Below are 20,997 nucleotides of genomic sequence, written 5' to 3'. Positions count from 1 at the left end.
TGTCTTCTTCAATTACTCTCTGTGCTATTTATTTGTTTATTTCTATGTGCGTTGGTGTTTTGCTGCGTGTCTGTCTGTGTGAGGATGGCAGGTCCTGGAGTTACAGACAATTGTGGTGCTGGGATCTGAACCCAGGTCCTCTGGAAAAGCAGTCAGTGCTCTTAACCACTGAGCCATCCCTCCAGCCCCTCTGTATGCTCTTTTTGAGACAGGGTTTCTCACTGAACACACAGCTCACCCACTCAACTGGACTGATTTCTAGGAGACCGCAGTGATCCTCCTGCCTCTGCCTCCCCAGTGCTGGGATTACAGTTTCTGCGGTGCTCGGCGTCTGGACTAAAGGCCTCACTCTTCTGCATAAGCGCTTTACTGACTGATCCGTCTCCCCGCCCCTTGTTCCTTTATTTTAGTTTAGTTCCTGTTGCCATTACCGTTCTTGATTTTTCGTGCTCAGTAAATTAAGTCAGTTCTGTGTCAAGCATGATGAGAAGATGAGTGGTTTTATTCTTAACAATGACTTGGGCTTTGGCAAGGAGAGGAGATGCACATCTCTTTCTCTGGTTGTCTGTCACCACTGTCACCATGTGACTGTCATCATCGTTACCACCATCACTACCTACACCAGCATCACCACCATCACAACCACTATCACCACCATCACCATCATCACAATCACTATCATTACCATCACCATCATCACAATCACTATCACCACCATCACAATCACTATCACCATCATCACAATCACTGTCACCACCATCACCATCATCACAATCACTGTCACCACCATCACCATCATCACAATCACTGTCACCACCATCACCATCATCACAATCACTATCACCACCATCACCATCATCACAATCACTATCACCACCATCACAATCATCACAATCACTATCATTACCATCACCATCATCACAATCACTATCACCACCATCACCATCATCACAATCACTATCACCACCATCACCATCATCACAATCACTATCATTACCATCACCATCATCACAATCACTACCACCACCATCACCACCATCACAATCACTATCACCACCATCACAATCACTATCACCACCATCACAATCACTATCACCACCATCACCATCATTACAATCACTATCACCACCATCACCATCATTACAATCACTATCACCACCATCACCATCATCACAATCACTATCATCACCATCACCATCATCACAATCACTATCATTACCATCACCATCATCACAATCACTATCATCACCATCACCATCATCACAATCACTATCACCACCATCACCATCATCACAATCACTATCATCACCATCACCATCATCACAATCACTATCACCACCATCACCATCATTACAATCACTATCACCACCATCACCATCATCACAATCACTATCATTACCATCACCATCATCACAATCACTATCATCACCATCACCATCATCACAATCACTATCACCACCATCACCACCATCACAATCACTATCACCATCATCACAATCACTATCATTACCATCACCACCATCACAATCACTATCACCACCATCACCATCATCACAATCACTATCACCATCATCACAATCACTATCATCACCATCACCATCATCACAATCACTATCATCACCATCACCATCATCACAATCACTATCATCACCATCACCATCATCACAGTCACTATCATCACCATCACCATCATCACAATCACTATCACCACCATCACCATCATCACAATCACTATCACCGCTATAAGCATCCTCATCCCCCTGACAGGGAAGAGCTCATCACTGACCCATCCATTCTCCTGGCTGAGTTTCTCACACTAGACTAGATTTCATAATTTGCTTCGTTTATTTAAGAGCTCCTGTGGCTCAGGCTTGCCTCAAACTCACCCTCTGCTGAGGCTGGCCTCCAGTTCTTGGTCCTCTGGACTCCACTTCTCAGGTGCTGGGGATAAAGACATATGCCACCACACTTGGCTTATAATTTGCTTTTAAAATTGTTACTGCTTTTCACTCTGCTTTTTACAAATTTTAGCTTATAAAAATATTTAACTTCATTAAAAGATGTCAGGCCCCCAAGTATTTTCTAGGGATACCTAGATTCTTTTAAACCCTTGACACTGAATTGTCATTGCTTTTAATCGGAAGGGTCCTGGAAGTTCTGTCTAGAGATGAAGAGGGTGATCGGTTCTCCAGGCCCTTCCCTATCTGCTGAGGGAGACTTGGTGAGGATGCTGTGCACAGAAGCAGGAACAGAAGGGAACGGACTCACATGACCCAAAAGAGCTAACAGTCTGAAACTCTGTGGGCTGCAATGGGCTAACGTGCAGCAAGAGAGGGGCGCTGAGCTAATGAAATGGAGTTCATGCTGATTAGTATTTTAATCTAATATCAAATATAAAAAGGCACAGCGATGCTGACTAAGGGCAGTGCTAAGAACGCCCAAATTTCAATTCTCCCTCCCTTTTCTGAGATAAGGTTTTACTATATAACCCATGTTGTCCTCCTGCCTCAGCTTCCTAAGTGCTCTACACCTACTTCAACTCTGTGTGTGTGTGTGATGTGCACATAAGTGCCGTTGCCCAGGAGGTCAGATGAAAACTTCAGACTTCCAGGAGTGGAGTTATAGATGGTTGTGAGCTACCTGACGTGGATGATGGGAACCAAACTCTGGGCCTCTGCAAGAACAGCAAGTGCCTTAACTGCTGAGCCCTCTCCTCGGTCCTCTCAACTTTCCCCATCAATGATGATGATGATGATGACGATAATAATAATAACGATAAATAATGTTCCAGGTGTCTTGAATTTAGAGTTAATTTAGCCTCTGGTTCTCCATGGATCCTAAGCCAGGGAAACATCTACAAGTGGAAGGTCAAGGTTTGTGTGGATGTGCATATGTCATTTTTATTTCCAAGGGGAAAGTCAATAGCTTTCATTGCTTTCAAATGGTCTTCAATAAAATTTTTCATTCATTTTACACATCAATCAAAGATCCCCCTCTTTTCCTTCTCCCACCTCGTTTAAATTCTTTTTCTTTTTTCCCCTGTGCTACAGGGTGAACCCAGTGTCTGCACATAGTAGGCAAATGTCATACCATTGACCTATATTCCAACCCCCCAACCCCCCCCCCCCTTTTTTTTGTTTTTACCAGACAGAGTTTCTCTGTATAGCCCTGGCTGTCCTGGAACTCGCTCTGTATATAGATCAAGCTGGCCTCGAACTCACAGAGAGCTCCATGCCTCTGCCTTCTGAGTGCTGAGATTAAAGGTGTGTGCCACCACCACTCAGCATCCCTTCCAAATGACTCTGGTTAAGAACTGAAAGTACCCAGGGCGGTTGTGCATATTTCTATGTGTAGGTAAAATAAAAAAGAGGAACATGAGAAAAGTTGAATGCTTTTAAAGAAATTGCTGTCAGTCAGGCTGTTTTTGAAAATCAAACCAGTTATGAGCTTTCTTAGGCCCAGTGGGGACAGCTGGGATTTTAGCTGGCGTGTTCTTTGTAAGCCTGTGGGAGAGACAGGATTAGCCCTGCCATACACAGTAGCACACATGTGGCTTCTACTCTGGTAACAGCTGGTGAGTGGATGGGTGGGGGCAATCAATGTTATAAATGGAAATAATTTAATAACAGGATTAGAGAAATTCTTGAGCAATTAATTCAGAAAAATGAGGTAAGTGTTTACTACATCATTAGGTTTCTCTCTTCAGTGTTTAAACTTGTTGAGAATAACTTTTATAGATGTAGAATTATGCCTTTAATTTGGCCATGCTTGGGTATAGAGGCAAGATGTGTTGACATACCACACAAACTGCTGTGAGTTATATTGCTAAACTTTACTAAATAATTGACATTTTATTTTATTACCAGCTTTTAGAGACAAGTCTTCTAGGGCTCACGCTGGCCTTGAACTCTGTGTTCAAGAAGGCAATTTTGAGCCACTGGTCTTCCTGCCTCTACCTCCAAATGCTGGGCTTACAGGTGTGTGCCACCACGTTTGGCCCCATTTTTTAATATTTTGAGACAGGGTTTTACTGTGTAGCACAGACTGTCCAGGAACTCTAGATCCTGTTGCATTTGCCTCCCTAGTATTTGGGATCACAGACCAGCAATGGCTGCCTTTAAAATCTGGGAAAAAAAAAGACAAATTCCTGGCAGAATGCTGTCACTTTTCCTCATTCCCTCCTGTGGGTGTGACATGAACTTAGAATGAGGGGTGTCAGCTGGAGAGCAGAACGTGTCCAGGTGTGACTATGGGTGTGAGCATCATCTCACCCTGGAGAGCTGTTGTGGAGCAAACGCTGAGATGTGTGGTATGATTTTCTTATTTGTGTGTGTCTGTGTGTCTCTCTGTGTGTGAATGTGGGTGCATCCGTGCCGTGATACACACGTGGGAGGCGGCTATCCCGATCTGATTCCAAAGGGAACGCCTCTGCCCAGCTCTTTCCTGGTGTTCGTCAAGAAGACAGCCTTCCGGCACATCTGGTTTGGGGGCTGCTTCTCTGGAAAGCACCCTTCCAGAGTCAGCTACCTCTTCAGATCCTGTAGACGGAGGGGCCTGGGGACCATGGCCTTTGGCATGTGTTAGAAGAGAAGACTTTGGGTTCATCTACATCCTGGCACATTTGGAGAAGATAGTTTTGAAGAGCCACTGTTTATGGGCACATTTTGGGAGAGAAGCCTTCAGTTTTGTTGGTGTGTCTCAAAAGAATGGTTCTCTAATACTGCTTCCTAGTTCTCAGAATTAATTTTTAAAAAATATTTATTTTATCTTTATGTGTGTGTGTGTGTGGGTACCCACAGAGGTCAGAAAAAGGGTGTTAGATTGTGGGGTTAAATTGTGGTTACAGGTGGTTGTGAGTCATCCAGTGATGTGAGTGCTGAGAACTGAACTCGGGTCTTCTGGAAGAGCCAGCAAGTGCTCTTAACCACTGAGCCGTCCCTCCAGACCCATTTAAAACTTTCTTGGTGTATTCCAGCGCAGTGTTGCACAGGCATGACTTTTTAAGGAGAGACTAAGAGCAGACGGCCTCCCGTTGCAGACAGTGTTGGACCCCAAAATCTGGGGGTCTCGAGTGGGTGCCCCAAGAACCCAGACTCCAGTCCAGTTGATGCAATAGCAAGAGGTTTTTATTTTTATTTTTTATTTTTGGTTTTTCGAGACAGGGTTTCTCTGTGTAGCTTTGCACCTTTCCTGGAGCTCACTTGGTAGCCCAGGCTGGCCTTGAACTCACAGAGATCCGCCTGGCTCTGCCTCCCGAGTGTTGGGATTAAAGGCGTGCACCACCACAGCCCGGCAAGAGGTTTTTATTAAAGCTTCTGTACAGAAGGGCAAACTTGTCCTGAGAGCAAGAGTCACATCTTACTGCAGCCCCAATGGGGGTTTTTAAAGGAAAAACCCACAAAACCCACAAGATTACAATTCCCATACAGTTTCGTTTCACAAGATCATGGTCTGGTTACAGAGTGATCACAGAGGGGGTACAGTTACGTCAACAGGTACATTCTTCCTGAAACCTCAAGGGGGTATCAGGGCAGGAGTGGAGTTTACACAAAGGTCACAGTGGTCCTTCCTGGAACACCTGCAACTATCCCAGTCACAGTTGAGCACATCTCTTAACAGAAATCTCTTTACATTGTTATATGGTTGCAGGGGAGATTGAACAATGGCTAAGTCAGGTCGCCCTTGGAACTAGATTTTTAGTTTCTCATTTCCTGGTGCTTGGAGTTTCTCTTTTCCTGAGGCTTGGGGGTGTAAGCTTGAAGGGCTAGGGTCTTTCAACAGGACCTTATCTGTGGCTGCTGGTGCTTTCTCCATCATTTCCCTTTCTCTTTGTGACGGACACTCTCTCTCCCTCTGGTTGGAATTTCGTTGTTTCTTTTGGCTTCTTTGATTTTATTTTCTTCTGTTCTCCCAGGAGCTGTTGTGAGGTTTGTTTCTCTTGCTTCAGCTTTTCTTTCCCTGAGCTGTTTACCGCACGGAGTCCTGGCTTCCATGGCTGCGGAAGAACTCTCTTCTGGATGAGGGGTGGTGTGTGGTGGAACGTCAGTTGAACTTGGTCTTTTTACATCATCTTTCTGTAGAGCCTTCCTGGTAATTGCTCTGACTTCCGCAAGTGGCCTATGCTCCTGTACTGCTGTAAGGATGCTGTGTGGAGAACCCTAAGGTTGGGGAGACCTCCCTCTGGCTCCTGGCATCACTCTTCTGTCCTGGGCAGCATCTCTTTTCTGCTGCTGCCACTGACATCATCTTTAGTGGCTGTGTGGGAACTCCTAGGAAGCACTGTGAGTGAGTTTTTCTGGGTTGCTACTTATCTGCTTAGTGTCACTCTTCTGGCTTGTGGAAGTTGGTGCTTTAATAAAAGTGATGCTAAAAATAAATAGTCAGGGGGGTGGGTGGGTGGGGTGGCTCAGTGGATTCAGTGCTTGCTGCATGTACATGAGGACCCGAGTTTGAATCCCCAGCACACATGGGAAAGGATGGGGCAGTCCTTTGGCTCTTGCAGGGAGTGAGACAGGAGCATCCCCAGGGCTTGCCGAGCATCCAGTCTATACAAAACAGTGAATTCCAGGTGCAGTGAGAAATGTCTCAGAGGAGGACACTGCATGTTAAACTCTGTCTTTCCATGCAACATACATGCATCTCTCTCTCTCTCTCTCTCTCTCTCTCTCTCTCTCTCTCTCTCTCTCTCTCTCTCTCTCACATACACACACACACACACACACACCATAATGCTGGCCTTGGTAACATCTGCCTATAATTCCAGTATTTGGGATGTTAAGGAAGGACTATTGGAGACTATGGGGGTCCAGCCCCTCGATAGTCCCCTCTCAGGGTCCAGGAAGAATCTATAAGCAGCAGATAATTAATCTATGTACACGAAATTCCTTAGTTCATACACTTTATTATTCTAATTCAGTTCTCTCTCTACACAGCTTCTATCTGCTCTCATGTCTAGCTCCTTTCTTGCCTGATTTCTCTCTATATTTATCTACTGTTCCCTCTAAGTTCTATCTTAATTCTCTCGTCTTAATTTTACCTCATTTACGTCCTTTACATCTTGTTCTTACCCAGCTAGCACTTCCCCATCTGACTCTTCCTCATCTTCCATCTCGTCCACACATACTCTCTTTATCCCTCTCTGTTCTCCATCTCTCTGTTCTCCATGTACCCCCTAAGTCTCCCAGGAATCCAGTTATAAACCCAAGCAATAGCAAGTCCCTGGTCAAGCAAGGTCACCAGGCTTAAATTCTACAGGGTCATAAAGGCAGGTAAGAATTTTCCTCAGGCAGTGACCACCAGGCTTCCAGGGTCAAATGGAGTAGTGATAAGAATCACATAGAGGAGCAGTAATTGTTAATTATCATTTGCAACCCAAAAGGGAAGTGACTAATGGGGAAATGAATTAACTAAAGGCTAAATTTGGGTAATATCTAAGAAGAGGGATCTTATATGCTCCACTATAGTCTTAAACGTGATTGGTAGAAAATGTTAAGAATCTGTAAGTTGCTAGGTCAATGGGAGAAAATAAAACTGACTTCTTTTTTCCTGTGGCTCCTATCTGTCCAAGCTATCTGCCATTTATTTGCAGGGTGGGAGAAAGTGTGGTCGGTCACTAGGCAACCTGTGCACAGCTAGATGCCTCTGTGATAGTTAAAGGGAGATCTGGAACTAGAGGTAAGATTTGGGAAATGAGGAAGTTAAGCTTAATTGGCACATTTGCCAGGCCTTCTCAAACAGGGAGTCTGGATGCTTAAATCTGTTATTAGAGAGTACAGAGGTATCTCTGATAAGGTACTTTCCTCCATCTGGTGATGGACCTGGCCGGATGCTGCCAATGATGATAATTACAGGGAGGCTTGAACTGGGGTTCTGGCTGAGCATAGCTGTCAGCGCAGAAGGTTATCTAAATATTCCTTTAGTAGAGGGGAAATGGTGTCCAATAAATGATGGAAAAGCTACAATAGCACACAAGAAACTCATAGCAGGAAATGGCTGATAATCAAAAGCCAAATATCACCAAGATTCCTTGAGCCTTAGATTGACCTCTGGAAGGCCCTTGGCTACTTCTAGGTATTAGCTTTGTCATAATCAGCTGAAATCCTACTTTGTATAGTTTTGTGGCTTCCAGCACAGGAGGATCACATATTTGAGGCCAACCTGGGCCTTATAGGAAACAACAAACAAACAAACAAACAGGACAAGACTAACAAAGCCAGACAAGCAGACTGTCCTTATGTTTGAACAAGGATGCTGTACCGCCTGATTTGTGCCTAGGTTTATAACAGGCGGTACAGACCTGGGCCCAGAGATGCCTCAAAGACCGACACGGACTGCAGAAAGACGGCATCAGGCAGCCACATGTGCTCACCTACTCTGATGGTTCCTTTCTGCAAATGCCTGCAGTGACTCCCCTTGCCTAAAGGATGAGGATGCAGCCCTGGGTGGCTGCCCCCAGCCTCTGCAGTTTGGTCACCTCTCAACATCATTTCCCAGAACGGGGCATCCTATGGGCTCCCCTTCCAACAGGTGCCTGCATGCCACCCATTCCCAGGCCTTTGGCTTCCATCAGTACCTCTTCGCAGAAGACCTTGACCTCTCTGGGTACAAACTCAGTCCACCTTTAGACAGTTAGAACAATGCCTCTTTGCCATCTTGTGGATTGAGTTTCTGGATGCCTTGCCTCCCAACACCTTGGTGGAAATGAAGTCTCCCTTCCTTGATTCTTATTGCAATTCACCTCCATCTTCATACATGTTTATGTACCAGCTCATCCTGGGGTCTGCTAGGAAGCAACATCTATGTGTTGTTTATCTTTAATACCCCCTGTGACGATTTGAATGAGACGTCCCCCATATTATCGGACATTTAAATACTTGGTCCCAATTGGGGACGCTGTTTGAGGATGCTTAGGAAGCCTGGCCTTGCTGGAGGAAGTATGTCACTAGAGGAAGATTTTGAGAGCTTGAAGACTTGCTCCATTTGGAGTTCACTTATGGTGCTAAATGTGAGCTCTCGGCTGCTGCTCCAGTCACCATGCCTGCCTGCTGCCATGCTTCCCACTGTGGTGGGGATGGGCTCTTATTTTTCTGGAATGGGCTTTCTGTATGCTAGACAAATATCTACCAATTGAGCTACATCTCCAGCACCCAGGCTGAGTTTTTTTATTTTATTTTATTTTTTATTTTTTATTTTTCAGAGCTGAGGACCAAACCCAGGGCCTTGCACTTGCTAGGCAAGTGCTCTACCACTGAGCTAAATCCCCAGCCCCCAGGCTGGGTTTTTAAGCAGTTTGGAGACACAGAAGCATTGGCTCAGCCCTGTTGGCTCCAGGGTATTTTTTCAGGGGTGTTCATCCACGTGCAGACACCTTGTCTCTGCATTTATCTGTTATGGCTCGTTATTCCCATACAAGGAGCGGCACACAGCTGCCATTCTACCGCTCTTGACTCTGACAGATGACAGACCCCAGGACAGGGCTGCAGAGTGAGGAGTGACTGGAGACATTCCTCCAGGGCAGAGAGTACTCCAGGCCTCTACCAAAGCGGCGCCTGCCTTGTATTCTGGGAGCAGTGGCCGGGAACAGGGATTTATGAGACCAATATCCCTGTGAAGACAGTGATCACTAGCACTCTAAAGAGCATATTAGAAAGGAAGGAGCAGGACTGGGGAGGTGGCTCAGCAGTTAAGGGCTCTAGCTGCTCTTCCATAGGTTCTGGGTTCAATTCCTGACACCTGCATGGTGGCTCACGACAGTCTGTACAACTCTAGTTCCGGGGGGTCTGACAGGCACCCTTTTCTGACCCCCGTGAGCACCATGCACATACCTGCTACACAGACACACATGCAGGCAAAACATCCATACACATAAATATACAAAAAGTTAGGAAGAATGGCTAGAAGCCTCACTTTGAAAACTGTGAAGTCTGGTGAAAACGGGAATTACTACCTCCTGGGAACAGAAGTTAGGGCTGGAGGACGAGCCTCACTGAAGGACACCCAGCTGGAGTGAGCGCCCTTTCTCCTGGAATCCAAAAGGAATTTGGGAACCTGGTGTCTTCTGGACACTCTCCATCACTGGGGGATAAGGGAGTGGTGGTGGCATTTCTGTCAGGGAAGTGTCCTTGTTCCCAAATAGAGGTTTCCCTACCCAGCTGTCTTCCTTTCCCATGGCTGCCTGGGGAGGTGAGGGCACTGGAGAAGAGAGAACTTGAATTCCCTGGCCCAGTCTTGTCTTGGGACATGGGATGGGCAGGGTGGGATAATGTGTGGAGAACTTGTGCCTGCATACACACACACACACACACACACACACACACACACACACACACAGATCACGTATATAGTACGTTGTAGCAAATGTAACCTTAACTTTTTATCATCATACAAGAATCCATGCTAGTCCAAAATATTTTGGAGACTTGTTGCTTCTCTAGTCTAGAAAGAGACACAGTGATAAAGGAATAGCTCAGGAGGACTGAGATGTTGCTCTATGCCACGTGGTCATCTTAAGATGTGAACTCACAAGGCATGTGATCTTTAACTGGAGTAGAGATGGCTACCAGTCAGGTTGCTGCTTATATCTTGATAATGGAGGAGACCCAGATGGTTGCTATTTAAGACATGTTTTCCTAAGTAGACCTATTTCTTAAATAAGCGTGAAATCCAAGTTACATACACAATGTATTCTAAACCAGAGTTGAGTTTTTGTTACAGGTTTTACAGATTCTTTTAGCCACATCCAGTGAATTTACAATCTCAAGATAAAGACTGTTTACACAATAGTCTTAAAAGATTTCTTAGGAGCAAAGGACGGAGATATCATTGAGATAAGAGATGCAAGAGGGGAAAGTTGTAGCGCCTCAGAGATAAGAGACTTGGGATCACTTGCTTGTGCGGTGGCAGGAGCTGTTCCAATCTGCGAGAATTTGGAACTCGGATGTGCCATCTCTGGCCATCGAGCTATATTAAGGCCAAGCCATTTTCAGTAAGACAGTGAAGTGAGGCTTTAAGAAAGTCTCTGACCCCCTCCCCACCCCATCCCCATTCTCCCCTGCTCATCAAAGCCTGAGGCAGGTGGGAGAGCTGGCCCTGAGGTCCCAAGAGCAGGAGAGCTGGCCCGCCCCTCATGAGCTGTAGCCCTCCGGAGAGTGGCCCCCATGCAGCGCTGGGGCAGCACAGTAGAGCTGGCCTTGAAGATGTAGATGCAGGAGGTCTGACCCTGAGGACATGAAAGCCAGAGAACTGTCCCTGACCCTTGCTCATTGATTCAAAGGGTGAACTCGCAGGGGCAGTGCAGAAGAGCTCACCCTAGTGGTGAGGACAAGGGAGAGCCCAGAACCAGGGCTATGGATTGGCCCACCCCGGTATCCACCTCATCTGTGGTCTGCTGGGTCCGCAGACCCAAAGCTGCAGGATCTCCGCAACTCGGGGCAACAACAGGATATCCAAAAAGAGTCCCAGTGAGGGCCCAGCATGATAGTGTAGCATAAATCAGAGGCCTCAAACCAGACCAGTGACTCTTTGATATGAACACTTGCAGGTAAAGATGTAAGGACTAAAGGATAAACTGTGTGACTCACTATGACACACTACAACCCCCCCCTTTTTTTTCTTTTTTCTCTTAAATTTTATCTGGGGGTAGAGGTGCTGCAAGGGCAGAGGATGGATACACAGGGACGGGAAATGAATCGAGATGCATGATGTGAAAGACACAAAGCATAAATAAAATAATAAGATAAAAGAATAAATAAAAAGTTAAAAAAGATACTTTAAACATTAAAAAGAAAAAAAGAAGAACATTTCTGCATTCGAGAAAGGAATTGAGTCCAAGGAGAAAAGGAGGAATGGTCACACACTCTGCCATAGGGAGAATTAAGCAGCTAAGAGACAGAGTAGCCATAAGGACAAGGAGGAACAAGCCGGAACTCCGCCCACAGGAGCCACCAGGGGATAGAGAAGCTTAGCGGGCGCTCCTAGGGGGAGCTTGTAACGGACAGGTCCAGAGTGCACGCAAAGAGAGAGCAGGTAGCGCCATGGGGTAGTGGGCAAGGAAAAGATAGAAGACCCCAGAGCCTGTGGATAAGCTGTGGAATTTAGTAGGCAGCTCCTCCGAAGAGGTGAGGAAGTTCCAGGAAGGAGCGGAGGGGTAAGCGCCATGGTAACAAGGATTTCAATCCGGGCCATCCTCAAGTGGACTGAGAGACTTGTCAGAGAGAAACGTCCCAAATCTCCAAAGACAGGCATCCCTTTCTGTGTGATCGGGGTCTAGCAGGGCAAGAGGAAGCTTCCTGGCACACCAGTGTGGCTTTCATAGTAACAAAACAAAACAAAACAAAACAGGGAGCTCTGTAGCGACACTTACCCGGTAGAAAAGAGAGACACGTGGTTAGAGCAGGAAACAGCTGGGGAGGAACAAGTGTCTTAGGAAGTGGAATTGCCCGCGTGGTGGGGCCTTGAGGGGCATAGCAGGGAGATGCCCATGTGATGGGTACCCTAAAAGGGTGCAGAAGGGAGATGGCCACCTGGTGGGCGGCCCAAAAGGGCATAGTAGAGAGAGGGGACACTTACTGAGGCGAGGAGAAGTGGATGGATAGTTACGGTGGAGGGAAGATGCGGTTGAAGAATCAGATTCTAGAATCAAATCTGGTGATGGCAAAACCCAGCAGAAGCAAATGATCCGTACATACCTTAGGAGAGTCAGGTTGGCAGCTTGGTTCAGAGCGGCAGAGCTCCTTGGGGAGACACTGAAGCCATTCCCATGGCTTTGGCACCAGATGAAGGAGAAAGAAAGGAAGGAAGGAAGGAAGGAAGGAAGGAAGGAAGGAAGGAAGGAAGGAAGAAAAGGGAAAGGAAAGGAAAGGACATGACTGCTCCTAGGTATGGCAGAGAAGAAAGTTTATCATCGATGAAAGAAGAGGGTAGGCAGAGGCAGGGACATCTGGGAGAGTCTAGAGTGATCATGACTGAGCCACATGGGGAGAGGGGGAGGGGGAGGGAGAAGGAGAAAGGGAGAGGGGGAGAGGGAACCATGTGCCTGGAGGTCAAAGGTACAAAGAGGGGCAGGTAACCAGAATGTCTGGATTAAGTACGAAAAAGCCTCTCAGGGAAGGGCAGCCTGGCCCCTGGACTGGAGAGTTCAGGGTGGAGGGTGGGGTATGCCAGCCATATTCTGTAACAGGTAGGGACTGAGGGATGCTGGGAGAATCTGGAAGTCAGGTCCGGTTTGATATCTTTAACAGTCACCTCAGCCGTTTGTCCCTGGATTGAAACTGAACAACGTCCTGGTTTCATTTCTGTTCCTGTGATAAAATACCTTGACAAAAACAACATGGAGGAAGAAGGGTTTGCGTGGCTTAAAAATGACATCATTTCAGGGAAACCAGGGCAGGAACTCAATCCCATCACAGTCAAGTGCAAAGAAGAGTAAACACACCTTTGCTTTCGGCCGGCTGGCTTCTCTTTTCATACTGTTCGGAACCCACCCCTCCACCCCCACTAAGGAACGATATCATACACAACAGTTACATCTCCTTACACCGATTCATTGTCAAGATGTCCTCCACAGAGATCCCCAAGGGCTAGCTTGATCTAGCCAACTCCTCATTGAGACCCACTTCCAGATGATTCTGCATTGCGTCAGGTTGACACTTCAAACTAACCAGCACCACGAGGACATATTCTTGAGCTGGTAGGGATCTTGATTCACGGCTTAGTGAGTGATTGTAAATGCTCCCCAGTTTCTCAGCCGTGGGTGAGAACCTCAGGGATCTGCCCACAGCTTTCTCCTGGTCAAAGTGACTCTGAAGACGTTTGGGTCACTTATTTCTAGGGATAAAACATAGTGACAGTTCGTGGCAAGCAGATCATTTTGTAACTGTGCTCTATTCAAAGAGTATTAAGTCAGTTCATGGGCACCTAGAGGCAGTGCCAGTTAAGGCGCGTTCCTTCCATCTGTGTCAGCCTGGGAAACCTTGTCCCAGTAAGCCACAGGTTGTGTGGACCAGAGAAATGCAGGGCAGGACACCTGGTTCATCCTTGGTACAGACAACACATACAGCAGTCAAAAGCACTTTGCAGTTGGAATAGGAAGACCAGAAATTCAAGGTCACTTATGTAGTCAATTGGAGGTTAGCCTGGGCTATATGAGACCCTGTCAAAAAACAAACCACGAGGTGGAGAGATGGCCCAGGGGTCGAGAGTGTGTACTACTTTTGCAGAGGACCTAAGTTCAGTTTCTAGTAGCTACATCAGGTGGCTCACAAATGCCTGCAGCTCTAGCTCCAAATGATCTGATGTCATGCTACCCAAATTCTAGTGCACATACTCGAATAGAGGTACACACACACACACACACACACACACACACACACACACACACACACACACAATTTCTCAAAAAGCAAAGATAAGAAATGAGCAGCCATTGTAACAATGAGAAAATGGGGCTGTAACGCTTCTGGTTTCCAGCAGAGCATTCCAGGTTTGGTTTGCTTTTGCTTTTGATAAAGTCTCACCCACTGGAGGTATGGCATTCAGGGAACAGGCAGCCAGAGTGGGTACTTCTCTTAGATCATGTGGGACCAAGGAATTGAACTCAGCCATCAGGCTTATGTAGTGATATATTGTGTACCCCAATAAAGCTTACCTGGGGATCAGAGGACAGAGCCAGCCACTAAATTAGACACAGAGGTCAGGCAGTGGTGGCACATACCTTTAATCTTAGGAAGTAATATGGCAGGACAGAGAAAGGTATGTAAGGTGTGAGGAAACGGGAACTCTCTCTCTTGAGGCTGAGGATTTTGTAGAGGTAAGCTGGTGGCTGGCTGTTCTGCTTCTCTGATCTTTCAGATTTCACCGTGTCTCTGGGTTTTTAATTAATTAATTAATTAATTAATTTATTTTGGAGCTGATGACCGAACCCAGGGCCTTGCACTTGCTAGGCAGGCGCTCTACCACTGAGCTAAATCCCCAACCCCCAGGGTTTTTTATTTTTTAAGATTAGTGTTACAGAGTTAGTAGCAAGTGCCTTCATCAGCTGAGTCATCTCACTAACCCTTAAATGTTATCGAAAAAAAAAAAAATGTGAGGAGATGCTGTTAGAATGTTCTAAAATATCAATTTGGAAATAAGCTATCAGAGCAGTCCAAGGGGGCCCCTGAGCAGATAGTTGTGGAGTTACAAGTGACAAGACAACATGATTGTGTCTACATCTAACCCGTACCTCTTCGGATCCTTTCCTGGTCCATTCCTTTTCCTTCCTGACTTAAGTTTGTATTCTGAGCCAGAGGCAGGCACTTGTCCCTCTTCTTTCCCAACCTAGGTCAGGCTCTCAGAATTGTGCATGACTCCAAGTTCCGGATACCAGTATAAAAGATGACCAGACAGTTCAAAATGACCTTGACACTTTGGAATGCCACACTGAAAGCTGCTGGAATAAATGTGAAGCTTCCCCGTCCAGTTAGACAACCAAGTGCCCCGAGTGGCCCTCTGGCAGTGAGACATGCTGCCTATCTTAATGCAGTGTTTGTCAGAGCCTATCATGGAGGTGGACTGGATGCTTTGCGAGATGGATATGAGCCTTCAGGGGGGCAGCAGAATTCTAGACCGTGGCTGTCTCCCAAAAGGTCCAGGTGTTGAAGGCTTGGTTCCAGCCGGTGGCACTGCTGGGAGTAACGGATCCTTTGGGAGGAGGGGCTTGATGGGAGGTAGCCAAGTCATTGGGAAGTGCGCCTGTGAAGCGGGTGCTGAGATCCGGGTCACTGCTCTCTCATTTGCTGCCCAGCTGCAGAAGGTGGTGACTTCCTCTGCCAGGCACTCCTGTCATGAATTAGCGTTTTGACACAGGTATAAAAGCAAGGGGCCAACCGCCATGGACAAGAACTCCGGTGTGTGTGTGTGTGTGTGTGTGTGTGTGTGTGTGTGTGTGTGTGTGTATACATATGTGTTCTAGCATGCCACAATGTGCATATGGAGGTCAGAGGACAGCTTGCAGGAATTCTTTCCTTCTACTTTGTGAGTCCTGAAGATTGAACTCATGTTATCAGGCTTGGCGGCAAACACTTTTATCCACTGAGCCCATGTCTGCAGCTTATTATTATTATTAATACTGTGCTAGGGGTTGAACCCAGGACCTTGCCTGTGCTGAGCATGCTACAGGCGAACTGCAGTAGCCCACGCCAAATGCATACATGGAGAGTAGCTCTACTGTGAGGTCTTGATTAACCCTCCCTCCCGAAGGCCCCACCTCCAAACACACAGTCTAGTTGGCTGCACTGTCCTAATACTTCACATGGGAACTACAGCTCACCCATTTTGACTGCACCCAAACCGTAGCAGGGCTCACGGAAAGGGCCCATTACTGGCAGGTGGGAGACCTGGGTTCCAGTTCTGGCTCAGAATATGGCCTTTCTCATTTTGAATTTTAGACTTCCACTTTTCAAAATGAAGTTCTCATTCTAAATGTCTCTTCTAGATGAAATTAGTTCTTGAGCAGATGATTTTAACGTAATCTGTTTTCTTTCTCCTTTTTGTTGTTAAGGCTAGCTTCAAACTCTCCACCTCTTGTCTCTGTCTTCCGAGTGCTGAGATTTCAGGTGTGCCATCCAGCCAGGCTAGATCTCTTTCCTCTATAGCTTACCTAGTTTGTGGTAATGTGTTATTTGCAACAAAATATGAGCAAAGGCACCCCCCTCTTTTAAAAAATGAGGTTTTAAAAATTTTTTAAATTATGCGAATGTGTATAGCCCAGGCTGGCCTCGAACTCACGATCTTCTGCCTTTGCCTCCTTCAGCAAATCCTACTAGTCTGCGCCACCACAACCAATGGGAATGTGTGTTTGTGCATGTGAAAGTGGGTGACCTCTGAGGCCAGAGGCGGCAGATGCCCTAGAGCTGGTGTTACGGGTGGTAATCTGGAGCTGGTGTTACGGGTGGTAATGGGCACCCGCGTGAATGCTGGGACCTAACTTGGCTCCTGTGCAAGAGCAGTATTTGCTCTTAACTGCTGAGCCATCCTTCCGGTCCCAGCACTTCTCCTTGACTTCATTCCCCGCCTCTCTCCGCTTGCAGCCTCGTTAACTTTGTGTGCCACACCTGCTTCAAGAGGCAGGAGAAACTCCACCGCTGTGGGCAGTGCAAGTTCGCCCATTACTGCGACCGCACGTGCCAGAAGGATGCTTGGCTGAACCACAAGAACGAGTGTTCCGCCATCAAGAGATACGGGAAGGTGCCCAATGAGAACATCAGGTCAGAGCTGGTCCCCGTGGCAGGGAGTGGGACTTCCAAATGTCAGGCTGGGACGACAGAGGTGACAGCATTCCCAGCCCTCAGGATGCCAGGTTGAGTGTGTATGTCTCAGCTCCTTTATCCCACTGTCTCCTTTAGGTTTCAGAGGGACATTGGGTGTCTATAGCAGTGATTCCAAATGGTAGCTCCTAGAGAGACCCATAGGCCCCCCACATAGCTCCTCAATATTTAATTTAAAAAACTGATCTTCCAAACTTTGAGATTTAGACAATTACATGTGAAAAATCAGGGTTTCTGATTTCTCTGGAGAACAAGAATAAAAATGAAGCTCTGATGAGACGCATTGCAGCTTAATAGCATGAGTCTCTTTTAAGATGTGATTTTCTAACTCACTGAGCTCACCATACAGTGGTCCTTCCTGCAGCCCAGGCACCTGAGTTAATGATGCAGACCTTCACATGGGGCCATTGCTAGGAACCTCAGGACCTAGCGTGAGAGTTCCAGCTGAGAGCTCCCAAGTGCTGGTAGCTCTTCTGGAAGGTGTTGGTGCTGGGATATGGGGGAACATATAGAAGCCATAATGACCTAGGAGCAAAGGGGGTGAGGGTACTGATAATTAAAAGCATTTGCAGGGCATACAGGGTATAACAATCAAGGATGGAGTCATCTCCTGGGAACTTTTAGGAATCTACAGGATGAAATTCTGTCAGCCTCGCCAGCCTCCTTGTTTTATCTACTGGAGTCATATTCTTCAAGACCCTGAATGACTTCATCTCCCGACCTCTTTCCTCTGCACAGCTCCCACAGATCACATCTATTACTGACTTGACATCTGTCCCCCATTGTTCTCTCTTCTTGGGACCATATCCCTGGGATTTAGAAGCTACTGACCTTTCCCCAACCCTATCCTGAACATTATTCTCCCCCATGCTGCCCTGGGCTCTGCGTAGAAACCTTTTGATTCCCAGGTACCTGGAGAACCTAGAAGGGCACATTTCTAAGACTAATTCTGACCCAACAGAAAGAAATAGGGCCCGCACTGTGCTAGGCAAGAGGAGAAATCTCTCCCTGCAGGATCATGTCTGCCTGGACCACCCACCCCGAGTCAGCAGGTGACAGTGTGACACTAAGGGTCTAACAGTCCACAAAGAAGCCCTTGGGAGTGAGGTGCCCCCCTCTGTGTTAGACCCAAAGGTCATTAGAGTCCCCTCCTGTCCTATTTTGCCTTGCCTCCCTCAGGATTTAGGCCCAAGACCCAGGATGCTGCATGTCTCTGTGTCCTAGACCCTACGTGACTTGGCTCCTGCCAGTCCAGTTACTGCTCAGGTGTATTTCCTGGTTCACACAGCCCTGATGACCGTAGCTTCCTCTCCCCAGTTTCTCCATCACGTCACTCTTTTACTTTCTGCATAGCACTGAGCATGACTTGAAAATGCTCTTGTTTAGTGAAATCTCACACAGAGCAAGACGCATCTGGATAGAAAGAAGTCCATTCCGGCGGACACTGTGCCTGGCATGCAGTAGGCACTGGTGCCTGCTGAAAGAGTGAGTGAATGAATGAATGAATGATGAGTGTGTCTCAGTGAATGGGTGAATGAATGACGAGTGTGTCTCGGTCTCTCGAATGCTGTCCTCCCCTCTCTTCCCAGGCTGGCAGCCCGCATCATGTGGCGGGTGGAGAGAGAGGGCACTGGGCTCACAGAGGGCTGCCTGGTGTCGGTGGATGACTTGCAGAACCACGTGGAGCACTTTGGGGAAGAGGAGCAGAAGGAACTCCGGGTGGACGTGGACACGTTCTTGCAGTACTGGCCGCCACAGAGCCAGCAGTTCAGCATGCAGTACATCTCACACATCTTTGGCGTGGTATGGCCTTGAGTCCCCTCCAGCTCCCCTGCTCTGTCCTCTGTGTCTGTCTCCTCCGGCTTCCCTTCTTCCCCTTCGGGAAGATAGGGTTTCTCAGATGGAAGGAACCCCCAGCTGCCCTGGACAGTGGCTTCTGTTTCCATGACAATGGCCGCTAGCCCAGGCAGCCAGGGACATGAAGTCTGCCCTCTTGCTTCTCAGGTATAGTAGGAATACCTACTGCCTCTTCTGGTTCTGAACCCAGAGGCAGACTCCTAAATATCACATTAAAATAAACCTAGAATCTTCCAGTATGATTTCTTATAATAGAGGGGCCACAGTGACACTGGGTGTTATCCAACTAAGAAGCTTCCAGAAGCAATCTGGCAGGTTGAGGAGAGAAGACCAAAAGTCTGGAAGAGAAAGAAACTTAAAACGATGCCATTTTATCCCACCATATTTTTCTTTCTTCATTTTTCTGTCTGTCTATCTATCTATCTATCTATCTATCTATCTATCTATCTATCTATCTATCTGTCTGTCTATCTAGGTGTCTTGCCATGTAGCCCAGGTTGACATTTGAATTCCCAAAACTTCTTGTATTCACCTCCTGAGTGCTGGGATACAGGTGTGTGCCACCTCTCTTAGCTCAGAGTATTTGCTCTTATTTGCTTTGGACACACACACACACACACACACACACACACACACACATGTACACACGTACACACGTACACATGCACACCACAAAGCATGGAGAGGTAAACTAAATTATGGATATTGAAAAGGACTCCTGAGACTAGAGATGAACTGAGGAACCGGCCTTCCTGCCTGTGGCCTTATTAGGCCAGAACTCCTGGAAGTGTCAAAGTGGCAGTTGCTTTGATAAACGTGGGACTCATTCAGGACTCCCTTCAGGGCACTCATCTTGTGGATCATTTGAAGTCATAGAAAACAGGAAAGTATTGACAGACTCTGGTTTACATCTTCAGGATGAGAATGGGCTCTCTCTAAAAAATTTGATCAATTTTATTATTTCGCCATTTCATACATGCATATAATATATTCTGATTATTCCTGCCCCACTCCTATTGTTTCCTTCCTATCTGGGTTACCATCCCTTCCCCCATCCTTACCAGTTCCTTTCCCAGATTCACAACTTTTGGCTTGGTTTTGTGACTCCTTTATTTCAAGCAGAGGGCCCTCTATTTTTCCAACTCTTTCAACACATAGGGTGATATTCTGTGCTGGAAATGTGTCTGTTGACTGACTCTTCTCCTGTCCTCTGGCTAGATCAACTGCAACGGTTTCACTCTCAGTGACCAGCGAGGCCTCCAGGCAGTGGGCGTGGGCATCTTCCCCAACCTGGGCCTGGTGAATCACGACTGCTGGCCCAACTGCACTGTCATATTCAACAATGGCAAGTGAGTGCCCCTTTGTCTGGGCTTGTGCAGTGGGGATAGATCGGACACAGTTTTCCACTTGACTTCAACCCAAGTCAGACTTCTGGACTTGACCTACCATAGATATCCAATGTTCAGCAACTCAGGGTCTCGGTTCAGACTAACTGTGAGGAGAGGAAGGCCCTGGGGTGGATGTCAAAGGCTTCTACCTGGTCAGTTCTTTGAGGCTGCCTGGATGTGCTGGATAAATCATTAACTCCTGTTCTAAAACTTGGGATCATTTACCGAGAGCCAAAGCACCAAAGAAGGATCCTATGCTAGCTAAGGTCTCACAAGAAATTAGAGAGCACGTTCACATAGTTTACTCAAACAGAATTTAAGGAAAGGACAATTTACCAGTGTGTGGGCAGGATTTAGGAAGGATCAGGGACAAGGGGCTCCTTGCTGAGGACACAAAACTGTTCCTAGACTTAGCAGACTGACGGAGAATGCTCTTGCTGCAGCCGGTG

General features: G+C 46.9%; 1 protein-coding gene across 2 annotated transcripts in view; it reads left to right on the top strand.

Annotated features, from left to right (window-relative positions):
* Positions 1-20,997, top strand: part of Smyd1 (SET and MYND domain containing 1) — a 48,365-nt gene that overhangs the window by 4,268 nt on the left and 23,100 nt on the right. For both annotated transcript variants that reach the window (XM_028860220.2, XM_028860219.2), the window contains exons 2-4: positions 17,067-17,243; positions 18,893-19,106; positions 20,379-20,509. In XM_028860220.2, coding sequence (XP_028716053.1) covers positions 17,067-17,243; positions 18,893-19,106; positions 20,379-20,509 — 522 coding nt within the window. The remainder of the gene's footprint in view (positions 1-17,066; positions 17,244-18,892; positions 19,107-20,378; positions 20,510-20,997) is intronic.

This window comes from Peromyscus leucopus, chromosome 3 (assembly GCF_004664715.2).
Source record: "Peromyscus leucopus breed LL Stock chromosome 3, UCI_PerLeu_2.1, whole genome shotgun sequence".
In the NCBI taxonomy this organism is placed as follows: domain Eukaryota; kingdom Metazoa; phylum Chordata; class Mammalia; order Rodentia; family Cricetidae; genus Peromyscus; species Peromyscus leucopus.
Note: the sequence above shows the minus strand (reverse complement) of the source record. Positions and strands in the feature narration are given on the sequence as shown.